General features: G+C 41.2%; 1 protein-coding gene across 5 annotated transcripts in view; it reads left to right on the plus strand.

The window, feature by feature from the left end:
- Nucleotides 1-16,188, plus strand: part of aspscr1 (ASPSCR1 tether for SLC2A4, UBX domain containing) — a 240,170-nt gene that overhangs the window by 68,363 nt on the left and 155,619 nt on the right. For 3 of the 5 annotated variants that reach the window (XR_013499185.1, XM_078225723.1, XM_078225724.1), the window contains exons 6-7: nt 3,368-3,441; nt 11,314-11,935. Coding sequence is in view for 3 of the 5 variants with exons in the window: in XM_078225723.1 (XP_078081849.1) it covers nt 3,368-3,441; nt 11,314-11,935 (696 nt within the window). In the remaining 2 variants the exon portion in view is untranslated. The remainder of the gene's footprint in view (nt 1-3,367; nt 3,442-11,313; nt 11,936-16,188) is intronic. The other 2 variants (XR_013499186.1, XM_078225725.1) reach the window with 1 other exon arrangement.

Here is a 16,188-nt window from a genome sequence, read left to right on the forward strand (position 1 = left end):
AAATCCTCATCCATGCTTTTCAACCCCAAACCTCAACAATTCCAGTGCCGTCCTGGCCAACCTTCCACCGTGGCGGCACAATGGTTAGCACTGCTGCTTCACAGTGCCAGGGACCCGGGTTCGATTCCCGGCTTGGGTGACTGTGTGGAGTTTGCATGTTCTCCCCATGTCTGCGTGGATTTCCTCTGCGTGCTCTGGTTTCCTCCTACAATCCAAAGATGTGCTGGTTAGGTGCATTGGCCATGCTAAATTCTCCCTCTGTACTCAAGAAGGCACCAGAGTGTGGCGACTCGGGGATTTTCACAGTAACTTCATGGCAGTGTTAATGTAAGCCTACTTGTGACTAATAAATAAACTTTAACTTTAAATCTTTAACTTTTCGTGAACTTGAACTCAACCAAAACTCCGTTTCCTGTACCTTAACTTGCACCAACTCCCGTTCACCCACCGCCCCTGTGTTCATTCACTTCTGATGGTTCTTGGTTAAGCCGTACTTCGAATTTAAAATTCTCATCCTGGTGTTCAGATCCTTTCATGCCTTTGCCCTTCTAATCTCTAACCTCCTACACCCCTCTAATCTCTAACTTCCTACATCCCTCTAATCTCTAACCACCTACATCCCTCTAATCTCTAACCTCCTACATCCCTCTAACCTCTAACCTCCTACATCCCTCTAATCTCTAACCTCCTACATCCCTCTAATCTCTAACCTCCTACACCCCTCTAATCTCTAACCTCCTACATCCCTCTAATCTCTAACCTCCTACATCCCTCTAATCTCTAACCTCCTACATCCCTCTAATCTCTAACCACCTACATCCCTCTAATCTCTAACCTCCTACATCCCTCTAATCTCTAACCACCTACATCCCTCTAATCTCTAACCTCCTACACCCCTCTAATCTCTAACCTCCTACAACCCTCTAATCTCTAACCTCCTACATCCCTCTAATCTCTAACCACCTACATCCCTCTAATCTCTAACCTCCTACATCCCTCTAATCTCTAACCTCCTACATCCCTCTAATCGCTAATCTCCTACATCCCTCTAATCTCTAACCTCCTACATCCCTCTAATCTCTAACCTCCTACACCCCTCTAAGCGCTAACCTCCTACATCCCTCTAATCGCTAACCTCCTACATCCCTCCAGGGACATTAGTGTTCCCCCCACTTTGCCTCTTGTGCTTTTGCCCCATAATTGGTGGCTGTGCTGTCAGCTGTCTGGGGCCTAAACTCTGCAAATCCCTCTCAAAGCCCCTCCAACATTTTACCTCCTTTCAAGTTTCTCCTTAAAACCTACCTCACCTGTCCAAATATTTCATGTGTCTTGAGGTCAGATTTGGTCTAATAATGCTCCTGTGGAGTACTATGGGACATTTTACTCGACTCAAAGTGCTAAATAGTTGCAAGTTGTTGTTGATGTGTGGCATGACAAGAGATGAATTCTAGATATAAAATGTTTCCACGAGTGCAATAGATCTTTTTCTTATATGTAACATGAATAGATTATTTTATATCAAATCCTTAACGCAATATCATTTTATAACCAAACTGACACTTTTGTATTCATGACCTGAATGAAAGTATTAATGTGCTTTACGAAAGTGCAAGTTGAGAAGCATGCAGTTCTGCTGTCCAATACTAATGTTCAAACATTTGTTTCATATGAAATTCTTTATTTAATACTTTAGTCTTAATCAGTTTAAAATCCAACCAGGTCAACACCTTTGCTAAAATAGAAGATGAGGAATTTCCATTTGGGTTGGTTAACTATTGGTATGCTTACAGTAGTGTAACTTCAAGCCCTTTGTATTAGAGTCAGATGTTTACAGCATGGGAACAAACCCTTCGGCCCAACTTGTCCATGCCGCCCAGTTTTTTTTAAACCCCTAAGCTAATCCCAGTTGCCCGCATTTGGCCCATATCCCTCTATACCCATTGTACCCATGTAACTATCTAAATGCTTTTTAAAAGACAAAATTGTACCCGCCTCTACTGCTACCTCTGACAGCTTGTTCCATACACCTACCACCCTCTGTGTGAAACAATTGCCCCTCTGAACACTTTTGTATCTCTCCCCTCTCACCTTAAACCTATGCCCTCTAGTTTTAGACTCCCCTACCTTTGGGAAAAGATATTGACTATCTAGCTGATCTGTGCCCCTCATTATTTTATAGAGCTCTATAAGATCACCCCTCAGCCTCCTACACTCCAGAGAAAAAAGTCCCAGTCTATCCAGCCTCTCCTTATAACTCAATCCATCAAGTCCTGGTATTATTACCCTCATTCAGATTTATACACTTTGAAAGCATGACATTTTCTGCGTTTCTTGGCCAAGTCAGCATTGCACCACCTCGTAACAAATGTTGACGCTTGTAAAAAAAATAATTGAATGAAATAGAATTGTGAAATTTTCAGGTTTGGTGTTTATAAATTTTAGAACTAAGATGCATGGTGGGTTAGAGCAGTGCTTTTTCATTTTTGAAGGCCAGATAGATTCACTGGCTGACTACAGGGAATCCAAATTGAAAATAATTATATAGCTTTAATACAATTCCTAGTTGCAGCCCAGAGCTTAGAATTTCCCATAATTTGGTATTAAACTGGCTTGAAAATGTTTCAATGGTGACTTGCAAAGGGAAGGAAAATATGACATTGATGAAATAAAGAGTTCTTTTCTGAGGTTAGGGGTGATCTGCGAAGTTGGGGAAGTGTAATAGGAGTTCACTCAGCATCGCGGGCCCCTATTTTTCCAACCTTTTGTGCCACAGTGCAAGTTCCATTTCGGTGGCGGTGTCTTGTGGGTTGGCACAATTTATAGGATGAGTGCTTAGAAATGCGCATGTGTACTCTGCAAATACATTTTTAAAATTTTGTGGCAGTGGTTCTCTAACCTTTTAGGTTGAAGAACCCCTTTCCAAATAGATTAATAATCTTGAAATTATAATACTATATAACACCCCTAATATGAAACCATGTAAAGATGGTTGTGTCTACTTCTCATTAAGAGTTTTAACAACACCAGGTTAACGTCCAACAGGTTTATTTGGTAGCAAATACCATTAGCTTTCGGAGCGCTGCTCCTTCGAAAGGACTTTAACCTGGTGTTGTTAAAACTCTTACTGTGTTCACCCCAGTCCAATGCCGGCATCTCCACATCATGACTACTTCTCATGGCAGGCTTTCTTAAAATTATTTAGAAGCAGGAAACATGATCTTGTGATTCTTAACCAGTGTTCAAACGAAGCCATGTTGTATGGATTATTATTTACACAGGAAGAATTTGCATAAAGAGTTAATGGAGGTGATTACTTTTAAAATCTTATTTTTTAACGTATGTTCTTTCACTTTGTGGCCTGTTTCAGGTAACTGGAGAATCCGCATTAAAGACAACCACTCTAAAATCACTTGGGCTCACGGGTGGAAGTGCCATAATTAGGTAAGAAACCAATCGAACTTGAGCAATGATATTTCAGTGAAAACTGTTACTGTTAAAGCTCTGACCTCCACCTCATAATAAGCAGAAGTCAGTCACCATTTGTAACCAAAATGCGTTTTTCAGGTGTTTTGGCCCTGCCACAAGAAACTTAAAGGGAAACTGTGGGAGGAAAACACTATTAATCTGAAATAAAACCAGAAAATGCTGGAAGTGCACAACAGACTTGGCCGAAAAGAGGACAGGCAAGTCCATATTTCAGGTGGAGACCTTTCAACAGACACCATTCTGATTTAGGGTCTTTAACTGAAACATGAATCTGTCTTTCCTCCTTTCAGACTGACCTGCTCTATATTCACAACAGTTTCTGTTATTAAAAAGTCCCATTTGCTGCTGTTTGTATATGGCATATTGCTGTGCGCAGAATTTCCCAGCAAAACTTGCCGATAGTTAAAAATGTTCTTTATGAGGTATATATACGTTGCGCAAGGAGTTATTTTACAGAATCTCCCTCAGAGTAAGTTAGAGTGCAGCATGTTAAATAAAATTAACGTGCCTGATAGCTGACAGTTCTGATATCTAATTAGACAAATCCTAAACTATTGGACTGAGATGAATAGTTTATCTTTAAAGAGTAGGCTCTCAGTATTAAGGCTATTGTGGATAGCTGGATTGATTAATGGCACTCACGAAAGGACAAAATGAGGCAAGGGCATATTTGATTACTGAAGGGTGTTGTGGGCCTTGAAAGAAAAGCATGTTTATAAGTGAAACAGCATGCAGTATACTGTAGCAATCAGTGGGAGCAGGGTGGGGAAGTAAGACTTGCTCTTAAATGAAACTTGCTCTTATATGACTTGCTTTTAAGTGAATTAACCTGTTTTGAAAAGTAGTAATGGGCTACATATGTTTCTGCGTAATCCTTATTTCATTTCTTCATATGGAATGTGTTAAAGGAAAATCCTGATTCTTGACAGCCTTGGGACAGATTATATACTTCAGTTGGCAGGTGGAATGTAATTAAATTTTCAGGACAAATTCTCAGAAGCATTGTATTTTATTTTCTGCCATATTTGCATGGTTGAATGCAATTTCTGAATATGAAGTATAGGAATTCCACCGAGTTCCAACACACTGAACAAAAATCACAAAAAGTAATGAACCATCGTGTTTTTTTAATTTGTTCTTGGAATGTGGCTTAGCTGGCATGGATGCATTTATTGCCCATCCCTAGTTGTGCCCAGAAACGGGTGGTAGGCCACCTTCTTGAACTGCTCATGTTTCACAGTAATTTTTTTTTTACAACTAAGAGGCTTGCTAGGTCACTTCAGAGAGCATTAAGAGTCAGCTACATCGTGTAGACTAGTCATGTATTTGGTCAGACCACATAGTATCCATTTAAAGTTTACACAAAAGCCTGGCAGCTTGATGTAATTTTTCTAAGCTTTAGCCACAAATCACCAGATTTATTGAATTGACTTTCATAACTTGCGTTAGACCATAAGACCATAAGACATAGGAGCGGAAGTAAGGCCATTCGGCCCATCGAGTCCACTCCACCATTCAATCATGGTTGATTTCAACTCCATTTACCCGCTCTCTCCCCATAGCCCTTAATTCCTCGAGAAATCAAGAATTTATCAATTTCTGTCTTGAAGACGCTCAACGTCTCGGCCTCCACAGCCCTCTGTGGCAATGAATTCCACAGACCCACCACTCTCTGGCTGAAGAAATTTCTCCTCATCTCTGTTCTAAAGTGACTCCCTTTTATTCTAAGGCTGTGCCCCCGCGTCCTAGTCTCCCCTGTTAATGGAAACAACTTCCCTACGTCCATCCTATCTAAGCCGTTCATTATCTTGTAAGTTTCTATCAGATCTCCCCTCAACCTCCTAAACTCCAATGAATATAATCCCACGATCCTCAGACGTTCATCGTATGTCAGGCCTACCATTCCTGGGATCATCCGTGTGAATCTCCGCTGGACCCGCTCCAGTGCCAGTATGTCCTTCCTGAGGTGTGGGGCCCAAAATTGCTCACAGTACTCCAAATAGTTAATAGGGTTTGGCTACTAAGTGTGAGTCCGCTACTACAGAATCATAGAATCTGACAGTGCAGAACGAGGCCATTCGGCCCATCGAGTCTGCACCGGCCACAATTCCACCCAGGCTCTATCCCCATAACCACATGCATTTACCCCAGCTAGTTCCCTGACACTAAGGGGCAATTTAGCATGACCAATCCACCTAACCAGCACATCTTTGGACTGTGGGAGGAAGCCCGAGTACCTGGAGGAAACCCACGCAGACATGGGAAGAATGTGCAAACTCCACACAGACAGTCACCCAAGCCAGGAATCGAACTCGGTTTCCCTGCCGCTGTGAGGCAGCAGTGCTAACCACTGTGCCACCCTAACACATGATCACCACTGATTTAGCACTGGTAATTGATGTTTAGAAGCAGAATGAGATAGAGTCATAGAGGTTTACAGCATGGAGACAGGCCCTTCGGCCCAACTTATCCAAGCCACCTGTTTTTACCATTAAGCTGGTCCAAATTGCCCACGTTTGGCCCATATTCCTCTATAACAATCTCTATATCATGTAACTGTCTAAATGCTTTTTAAAAGACAAAATTGTGCCCACCTCTACTACCATCTCTGGCAGCTCGTTCCAGACACACTCAACCCTCTGTGTGGAAAGAATTGCTCCTCTGGACCCTTTTGTATCTCTCCCCTCTCATCTTAAACCTATGCCCTCTAGTTTTAGACTCCCCTACTGTTGGGAAAAGATGTTGACTATCTACCTCATCTACACCCCTCATGATTTTATAGACTTCAATGAGATCATCCCGAAGTCTCCTACTCTCCAATGAAAAAAGTCCCCATCTATCCAGCCTCTCCTTATAACTCAAACCATCAAGTCCCAATAGCATCCTAGTAGACCTTTTCTGCCCGCTTTCTAGTTTAATAATATCCTTTCTATAATAGAGTGACCAGAACTGTACCCAGTATTCCAAGTGTGGCCTTACCAATGTCTTGTACAACTTTAACAAGATGTCCCAACTTCTGTATTCAATGTTCTGACCAATGAAGTAAGAAGTTTAACAACACCAGGTTAAAGTCCAACAGGTTTATTTGGTAGCAAAAGCCTACCAAATAAACCTGTTGGACTTTAACCTGGTGTTGTTAAACTTCTTACTGTGTTTACCCCAGTCCAACGCCGGCATCTCCACATCATGACTGACCAATGAAACCAAGCATGCCGAATGCCTTCTTCACCACTCTGTCCACTTGTGACTCCACTTTCAAGGAGCTATGAACCTGTATTCCTAGATCTCTTTGTTCCATAACTCTCCCCAACGTCCTACCATTAACTGAGTAAGTCCTGCCCTGGTTCGATCTACCAAAATGCATCACCTCGCATTTATCTAAATTAAATTCCATCTGCCATTCATCAGTCCACTAGCCCAATTGATCAGTATCCCGTTGCAAACCGAGATAACCTTCTTCCCTGTCCACTATGCCACCAATCTTGGTGTCATCTGCAAATTTATGATAGTCTCAGTGAATTAAACTTTACCATTGTGAATTTTAACATAATACCCTTTATGATTTTAATACATTCAAGTGCTTTTATTAAAGGTCAAAATGCTTTTAAAATTATTTGTTTATTTTGGAAATAAGGAATCAAACATAAAGCCTCTAGTTTGGTATACAATATTGATAGTTGTATCCTGTACCCTAGTGGGATGACCCATTACTTGTGCCATTGCTTCCTCTTTTTCACTTAGCTTTCTCGCTCAGCCGCAGAGTTTTAATTTATCTCTATTTTTATGTGCATTCCGTTGACGCCAGTCATTGGGGGTGGATATTTATCTACTCCTTTCTCCTCTGTTCTATATTGATGTTTCTCTTTTTGTGGGTGTGAAAATGCCTTTCAAGCAAAGACTACATATTTATTCAGTCTTTTTGGAGGTGTTGTCCTGTACATCCCAATGTTGCCTTATCACCTTTGGTAAGGTCCCATATCTTGGCTCAAATTGCACCTGTGATATTTATTGCAATTTCATTTTAATTGGTTAGAGATGTGGTTCCCGTTATTTCAAGATTTATGTACCAGTATTCAAAAAATAATTTAAGGGCTACAGCTGTCAGAGATGGATCCTGTTTAATTTTGAAAATTTTCTACGTTCAAAACATATCTTTTGTGTTGTCTTGACCCATTCATTTGTCAATTAAACTGTGATCCTGAACACGCTCATCTTACATTAGGACTTCCTTTCTGATCTCGTAATTGAGTGAATGTCAGAAACATTGACATTTAGTTATTTTGTTTTTCCTTTCTGTCTTGTTGACATAGAGAACTGGTTTTGATAAGTTATTTTAAGTCCATTTTAAGTGCTCTTGGTATTGAAATCAGGTGCACACCAGTATCATGGCTGACGTGAAGGCTTCAGTAAGGCGATTGGACATCTGAGTCTGCGAGACCTTGCTCTGATAGTTCTTCACCTGCAGCCATGTTGGTCAGACTCCTCACCTCAAGGAAGTTCCTTAAACTGCAATGGCTCCATCACCATGTGCTTTGTGTATTTTAGTGTGTTCACTATAGCAAAATAAAAGGTTATATCACTTGCCCTGCAGATTCCTACTTAGCTTTGGTTTGGCAGCCCAATGTTGCTTCTTTCTTTGCCTTTCTCTCCAGCATTTTTTGAAGTTTCTTAGAAGTCACTTGTAGAGGAAAGAAACCTTTTATTTATGAGCAAATATTCCTTTAAAGAGAAGAATACATCTGAGTCGTAAACTGATCAACTGCACCTGTGCTTTTGGTCACAGAAAAGGCATTAATGATACCAATGATCTAAAGCTGATGTAATTCAATGTTGGATTAAATAAAAAAATGAGAAATACAATACTGGTATATGTAGAAACATTGTACATTAACATCTTTGTTCTTTGCATGTTCCAGTAGTGCAACAAACCTTTTTACATTGTATTATCCAAGTAATTTAGTCTTCATGCTTTGGATTTGGAGGTGCGGATCAAATGTAATATTTCCAAGTTGGTAGATGATACAAAGCTAGGTGGGAATTTGTGTTTTGAGGAAGATGTAAACTGGAGGATTTGGACAGATTTAGTGAGCGGTTAAGAAGATGGCAGATGGAATAAATGTAGAAAACTGTGAGGTAATCCACGTTGGTAAAAGGAACAGATGTGTAAAGTATTTCCTAAATGGTAAGAAATTCAAAAGTATAGTTGTACAAAGAGACCTTGGTGTCCTTGTCCATAAGTCACTGAAGGCTAGCATGTGCAGCAAGCTATTAGGAACGCTAATGAAATGTTAACCTTTATCGCAAGAAGATTTGAGCTGGAATAGTGAAGTCTTGCTTTAACTGTACAGAAGCTTGGTTAGACCACACATGAAGTATTGTGTGCACTTTTGGTCCTCTTACCTGAAAGGATATTATTGCCATAGAGAGAGTGCAACAAAGGTTAACTGGACGTGTTCTGGGGATGGTGGGACTGTCTTATGAAGAGAGGACTGAAAGGCCTATTCCTATATTCTCCAGAGTTTTGAAGAATCTGAGGTGATTTCATTGAAACCTACAAAATATTCAAAGCAATAGACAAGGTAGATATAGGTAAGAACCAGGGGGCACAGTTTCAAAATAAGTGGGATGCCGCATCGGACTGGGGTGAAGAGAAATTTCTGTGGAATTCTCTGCCCCAGATGGCAGTGGAAGTTCAGTCATTGAGTATGTTTAAGGTACAGATTGATCGATTTCCGATCAACAACGTAGAGGGTTTATGGGGATAGTATGGGTAAAAGACATTGAAGTGTCCGTTCAGCCATGATCATATTGAATGGTACAGCGGGTGTGACAGGCTGAACGGTCTATTCCTGTTCCTGCGTTCCTGTGAAAGGGGTACAGGCTCAAAAAACCGCATAAAGAAAAACATTTCTGTTCAACTGACACAAATAGAAGCATCATCTACATGGACATATTGAGGACTAAGGAGCTCACAGGATAAAAATAAGATTCATATATGGAAGAATGTTCTAGAATTGAAGATGCTATACCTGTAACACGCTGAAGAGTTCCAATTTTGCTGAAGTGGGTTTGGAAAAGTGACACGGAGCTAAAAGACATTGGAGGAGGTAAGGGAAATGAACTGATTTACATCAAGAATCAGAAAAATCTTAGCAATGAATTGAAACTTTTGTACAAATGCTGTTCATGCAGTCACCTTTGCTTCAGTCTTGTGCAGTATTTGATAAAATGTGTTTTTGTATGCACTGTTTGCAGTATTAAATTTATTTTAAAGAGAAATGAACATTGTTAAAGCAGTAAATTCTGTTGTGTAATCTGTTCTACAAATGTCGCTTTGTTCTATTCACAGCAAAACAGACTGAAGCCAAGCTTTGGATGGACCCTTGCCTCCTTCACAGTTGTACATAGTACTAGTTATTGAGAAGGACCTGTGGCAAGGGAGCGTTCTGTTTCACAGGTGCTGAGTGGGGCAGTAACTCAACATCTGCAGGAACGGACACTGCCTCAGAATCTGAACCATAGGGCTTGGATGCTCGATGGAGATCATTTGGGAAAAATCTTGAGGGTAGATTGCAGGGTTTGCCTCGGCGTATGTGAGTCACCTGTGGTCATGCCAGTTGCGCTGCTATTTCATTTGCACCTGAGCATTACCAGACTGCACATTTTTAATATCCTGATAAAGCAAGTTCCTACCCTCAACGCAGCAGACTGGGACATGGCAGATAATAACAAATGCGCCACAAGAAATTTGGAAAGACTACTTTGAGACACGAATACTAAATTCCACAATTACCATTCTTGACTTTGCAGTTTGCTTTAAGAAGATTAGAATTCTGGGTCGCGCACTTTATTGCTCCCTTTTTTTGGCGGGGTGGGGGGGGGTGGGTTTTGTCCTTTCTGTCACATGGATTCATTGTTGCTGTTGACTTTTCTCTTTGACAGCCCTTTGAGATAATTGATACGGTTCCACTGCTCCCCCGAGAAGTAAAAAAAAATGAGGAAAAAGACTTCAACTTTTATTGAAGCTCATGGGTTACTTTGAAATGGTGACTGTTATTTGTGGAAGCACGGCTGTAATTTTGAGCACAGGAAGGTTCGACAAAAAGCAGTGTGATGAATGAATGACCTGTTGTACTATTTGTCTCAGTGCGGTTTAAGGCAGGAGTGCTAAGCAGTGCACTGAGAGAACGCCCTGCTCTTGAGCACTGCTGCAGGATTTTAAAGCCTCCGCTAGCAGGTGGACAGTTTAACATTCCAACCAAACAATAGAACTTCTGGCAGCAACTCACTCTGCTAGTATTTCACTGAAGTGTCAGTTGAGATTATGTGCTGAAGTCTTGGTGTGAGCTTTCATCCCATAACCCGTTTGATTCAGGGCAACCAACTGAGCCAAGCCACCTGGTAGCCTTTTGTGGCTGATGGAAAAAAAAAGTTGTGCCAAAAGACATTATGGTTGAGGACACATTTGAATGAAATAAACAGTTTTGCTTCTAAAAAATGTATGATTATTTCTAGACTATTGTCTTTGGCTTCCATTTTCTGCCCTCATCTTTATTTGCAGAGGTCAAGTTGCCTTGTTCATACATCCTAAGATGGTACATTTGCACACCTTAATACAACAATGGTATTTTAAGTTGAATAGCATTGCCAGCAGAACTGTTTCATACACCTTGATGCATAATTTTCTGAAAGTAGTGTTCTTTGCATCACAGCATTAGCTAATTCAGATGCTGCCCTACTAAACTAATTAAACAGTTGCAGGGCTAAATGGTTAGCAGGGCTAAACATGCAACTTGGCCTTTAATTCTGTGTCATTCTTTCACATAGGTATGTTTTGAAGAGATCAAGTGTGGATGGACAAAATGAACCAATGGATTTGGCTGCAATTTCTGACAAACAGCCAATGAACAAACCTGAATCGAAAACTGTGCTGATTGAGGTTGTTGATGGCTCTCCTTCTGAACCAGACCCTGTTTGTTCTCTGGAGGATTCTAGTCCTAATGGGTTGAGCACTGTGATTAACTCGAGCAGAACTGTGGAGGTTTTTGCAGAAAAGAAAGTGCCACCAATGGACTTGACACGAGAACAAAGTAAAGACATTGCAGAGCCTTTCCAAAAGAAAGATGAAGGCAAGTTGCCAATTGAACAGATCAGGTCAGAGCCGTCAGAAAAGCCAAGTGATGGTTCAGCACAGCCTGCTGCTCCTGAACCACACCCTCCCTCGGAATGTTCTGATGTTTCGGACCGCGGTGCCTCATCCGCAAAACTAAACGAAAGTCCTGTGCTCACCCACTTTCCAGAAGGCGGTCAGAAACTAGGCCAGTTACAAATGGATCAAAAACAGCTCACCCCTGGTGAACCATCAAAGGCAACGACGCACTCTTCTACTCCAGCTGGCCCACCACATCCAAAGAAATCCAAAACTGTTCTTCAGCAGTCACCACCGAAGGTAGGAAGTTAGATGTTCGTTTTGTTTTAACGGTTTCGTCCACTGCTGATGCAGCAGGTGCAAGGAAGCTCAATTTGATTCGGACCCTTAGTTTGTCGTAACAAGTCATGCTGCATTTCTGCCAGCATCTTTGTTTCTGAAGTTACTATATAGGTATAAAAATCTTCAATTCCAATGGAAGAGTTATTTTCTCCCCCCCTTTGCAGATAGCATCTGTTCCAACAACTGTGATGTGATAGTCATGTAGCAACTTAAAAAAACAGTCCTTTGTATTTTTGGCATCCCCAGCCTTTCCTTCCTCTGATAATCTTAGGCTTTTAAAACCCAAGTTTCGTTTTACTTAGTCACTTCCTTTTGACTCGCCTTGTCTGACTTTGAATCTTCTTGATGCTGAATTACATGATGAAAGTTAAATATTCTTCCTTCGATGTTTATTCCAAACTACTCACAGACCTGTTGCTGTATTAGCTGGCTCTTCTTTAGGAATTCAAGAGGTTTCCAGTTACCAACGTTTAGTTCCTTGACTTGGTAATCATGTCACATCTACACTGCTGCAAACAAATGATTGGGATGGCTCATAAAACCTGTTGGGAGTGTGGGAATCCTTGATGCAACTTCCCTATTTGTTGCCAATGGCAGATTATAACTGATCACCGATCGAATGTTAAACCTCCCTTTGGCAAACTTCAAAACAAATCTTTTGCTTCAGGTGTTCATGTAGTCCTGAGCGATGCAAGTATTGGGCTTACTGAGGATTGCCTTACCCATCCCGGAATGTGCATTCTGAAATGCGAGAAATATTGCTAGACAAAGCAATTATCCAAAACCAAGACTGAAGCAGCACCATAAGAGTTGCTGATGTACAAGACAGACTTCCAGAGAGAGCTTCTGGTCCTGTATTTGCATCCAAATTAATTCAGATTGTTTGTACAGAGAGCCAGTAAAAGAAGCTTCACCCCATTATTACTGACTGTGCAGCAATGATTGCTGGAATATGCAATGGACTTCAAAAAATCTCATTTGCTTGGAGAGTCTCAATCTGGAATAAAACTGCAACCTAATTCAAACCCAGGAAATATAAATTCTTTCGTTTATAATAGGAGCGTTATTTTGGTGCTGGGAGGCACCTAACATGAAAGTGTTTATTTTTTTACATTGAGGCTGGACTTTCCCATCTTTGGTCTTGTTGTCCAGAAAATGCACTTTTTGGTTCAATAATTTGATCAGCAGAGCAGCGAGACTGCCGGTATCTGATTAAGAAGGGGTCTCTGAGATCCATGTCCAATTAGGGACTTTGGGCAGACTGAGGAGGCGAGAAGTTGATTAATTGCAGTGATTGCGAGGGCAGCCAGCAGCCTTCACTGTGACCGCAGTGAGAGTGCTTCTGAGGTGAATGGGATGAGAGACGGCAAGGTAAAAAATGGAGGTGGGAAACGACTGAAGGAAGCAGTAACCATCCCTTTACCACCACCATTATCCATGCCATTGGTCACCAGGTGATGATTATGCAGTTGGAAGCGTCTGCCCGCGGATGACTTCAGGTTTGTCAGTTTGCACTGGTAATACAGAGTTGCATGTTATTTTCATGGCACTTCAACCTCTGCTTTCCACCGTGCACGAACTGCAGACACTGTGGGATTCCTATGCGCGGCTGTGAAATTCCATTGCCCTTGGGAAATGCCTGCAAGTTGCTTCACTGACAACCTTGTTGGGATCGTTAACATTTAAAGAAGAAATCTGAACAAGCAGCAATTAACTGACAGAACTACACCACAGGATTTAATGTTTTTAAACAAAGGGCTATTGTATATCAAAGAGAATTAAACAAAGTAGGCACTATATTAATATTACAGTTTATATAGACTTTCTATAAACACCGTTCCACTTTAACCCCCAAGAGTTTCCTTATCTTACAAAATCTTTAAGGTTCATTCATTTTTCTTGGGAACAATTCAAAAGGCATATATCACCGCTCTCCAGAATTCACTCTGATTTCTCTACAACGTTCCAGCTAATTCACCAAGGTACAAGATTTCATGGGAGACCCTTTGTCAAAGCAACCCTCCAATTTCTTTACTAATCTTTACTTGATTTCATTGCTCCAGCACGGGTCTCCTTTCTATAACTCCTGCACTGTGGCTCAAAACGTGTGCTTTTTCTGCCATGAAAATATAAGTCTTCCTATTACTTCTGATTTTTCTTACACCATCTCTAGGACACTCCAACCACTGATTACAGTGAATAGTCTCCAGTTCAAGTATCCTTCCGTATCTTTCTGATCCGTTCACTGGGAGATCTGTGAGAGTGCCTTGATCCAATTTCTTGTCCTTTTTATTTTCTGCTCTTCCAGTGAGCAAGTGGCTCAGTTCATTTCTCCACAGTGACACACAGGTGGAGGGATGGGGGTTTGGGAGGGAAACCGTGCCAATGTCTTGAGGTAAAACAATCGAATATGCACTGAATGTATTGCCTGTAAGTTGCAAGTTGAGAGGCTAAGTCCCCCTCCAGAGACTGAGTGCAAAATTTAGGCTGACACTGAGGGAATGCTGCACTGTTGGAGGTGCTGTCATCAGATGAGACTTGAAAACATGGCCATATCTGCCCTTTCGGGTGGATATAAAAGATCCATGGCACCATTTTGAAGAGGAGCAGGAGGCTTTTACCTCGTGTCCTGGCCAATATTTATCTATGATGTGGAGATGCCGACATTGGACTGGGATAAGCACAGTAAGAAGTCTCACAACACCGGGTTAAAGTCCAACAGGTTTATTTGACAGCACAAGCTTTCGGAGTCTCGCTCCTTCATCAGGTGATCACTCACCTGATGAAGGAGCGAGACTCCGAAAGCTTGTGCTGCCAAATAAAACTGTTGGACTTTAACCTGGTGTTGTGAGGCTTCTTACAATATTTATCTGTCAGCCAACATAATTAAAACAAATGATCTAGTTATTGTCACATTGCTTGTTGTGCAATCTTGCCTTGTGCAAATTGGTTTATGTTGGACTACTACTCCATTGGCTTTAAACATTTTGGAATAACCTTAGGCACTATATAAATACAAGTTATTTCTTTATTCAGAGTTCAGTGAGGATTCTCCCATACTTCCCTAGATATACTGATTCATTCTGTCATACAACTACACAGTCGCAAACTGCTGCCTACTGTCTCCCTCCCTTAGGTGCTTGGCCTTGATGTGTTAGGGGCAGTGACTGTTGGCCTGTTGGAGAAGAGGGGTGGACACCACAGTCAAACCAAAATCTATTTTTTTTGCCGTTTTTGTTGAAGGAAGTGAGAGGAATTGCTACTGGGGAAATGGAAGATTTTCCATTTAAATTACCTGTGTCGATGTCAGGCACTCCCACGTCAGATGTAGCACAACTTAATATACCGTGAAGCTGACTCTTTTACTGTTCAATAACATGTCCAGGACAGCACCTTCTACTGCATCATTGTAGCATTTTTCCCAGACACCAGTCATGCTTGGGTCTTGATAAGTGATATCGCTAATTAGTTCCAAATTAGAGGTCAGGTTTGTGTTTGTAGGTATGTGCACACCTGGAACTGGATTGAGACTGTCTAAATTCATTTCACAGATATTCAGCAGAAGAGACTGGATAGAACTTTGGGTTGGGAACATTGAATGTTTCATTTCTACCTGTTCCAAAATCACTTGAGCTTAGAGGTTATACTGAGGTAGCTGGCATTAGCAAATTTGATGCGGAGATGCCGGCGTTGGACTGGGGTAAGCACAATAAGAAGTCTCACAATACCCGGTTAAAGTCCAACAGGTTTCTATTTCTATAAAGGTTTATTTGGTAGCACAAGCCACAAGCTTTCGGAGTGCTGCTCCTTCATCAGGTGAGTGGGAGTTCTGTTCACAAACAGGGCATATAAAGACACAAACTCAATTTACAAAATAATGGTTGGAATGCAAGTCTTTACAGGTAATCAAGTCTTAAAGGTACAGACAATGTGAATGGAGAGAGGGTTAAGCACAGGTTAAAGAGATCTGTATTGTCTCCAACCAGGACAGTTACTGTAATACACATCTCTTTAACCTGTGCTTAACCCTCTCTCCACTCACATTGTTTGTACCTTTAAGACTTGATTACCTCTAAAGACTTGCATTCCAATCATTATCTTGTAAATTGAGTTTGTGACTTTATATGCCTTGGTTGTGAACAGAACTCCCACTCACCTGATGAAAGAGCAGCACTCCGAAAGCTAGTGGCTCGTGCTACCAAATAAACCTG

The sequence above is a fragment of the Mustelus asterias genome, chromosome 12 (genome assembly GCF_964213995.1).
Source record: "Mustelus asterias chromosome 12, sMusAst1.hap1.1, whole genome shotgun sequence".
NCBI classification, from domain to species: domain Eukaryota; kingdom Metazoa; phylum Chordata; class Chondrichthyes; order Carcharhiniformes; family Triakidae; genus Mustelus; species Mustelus asterias.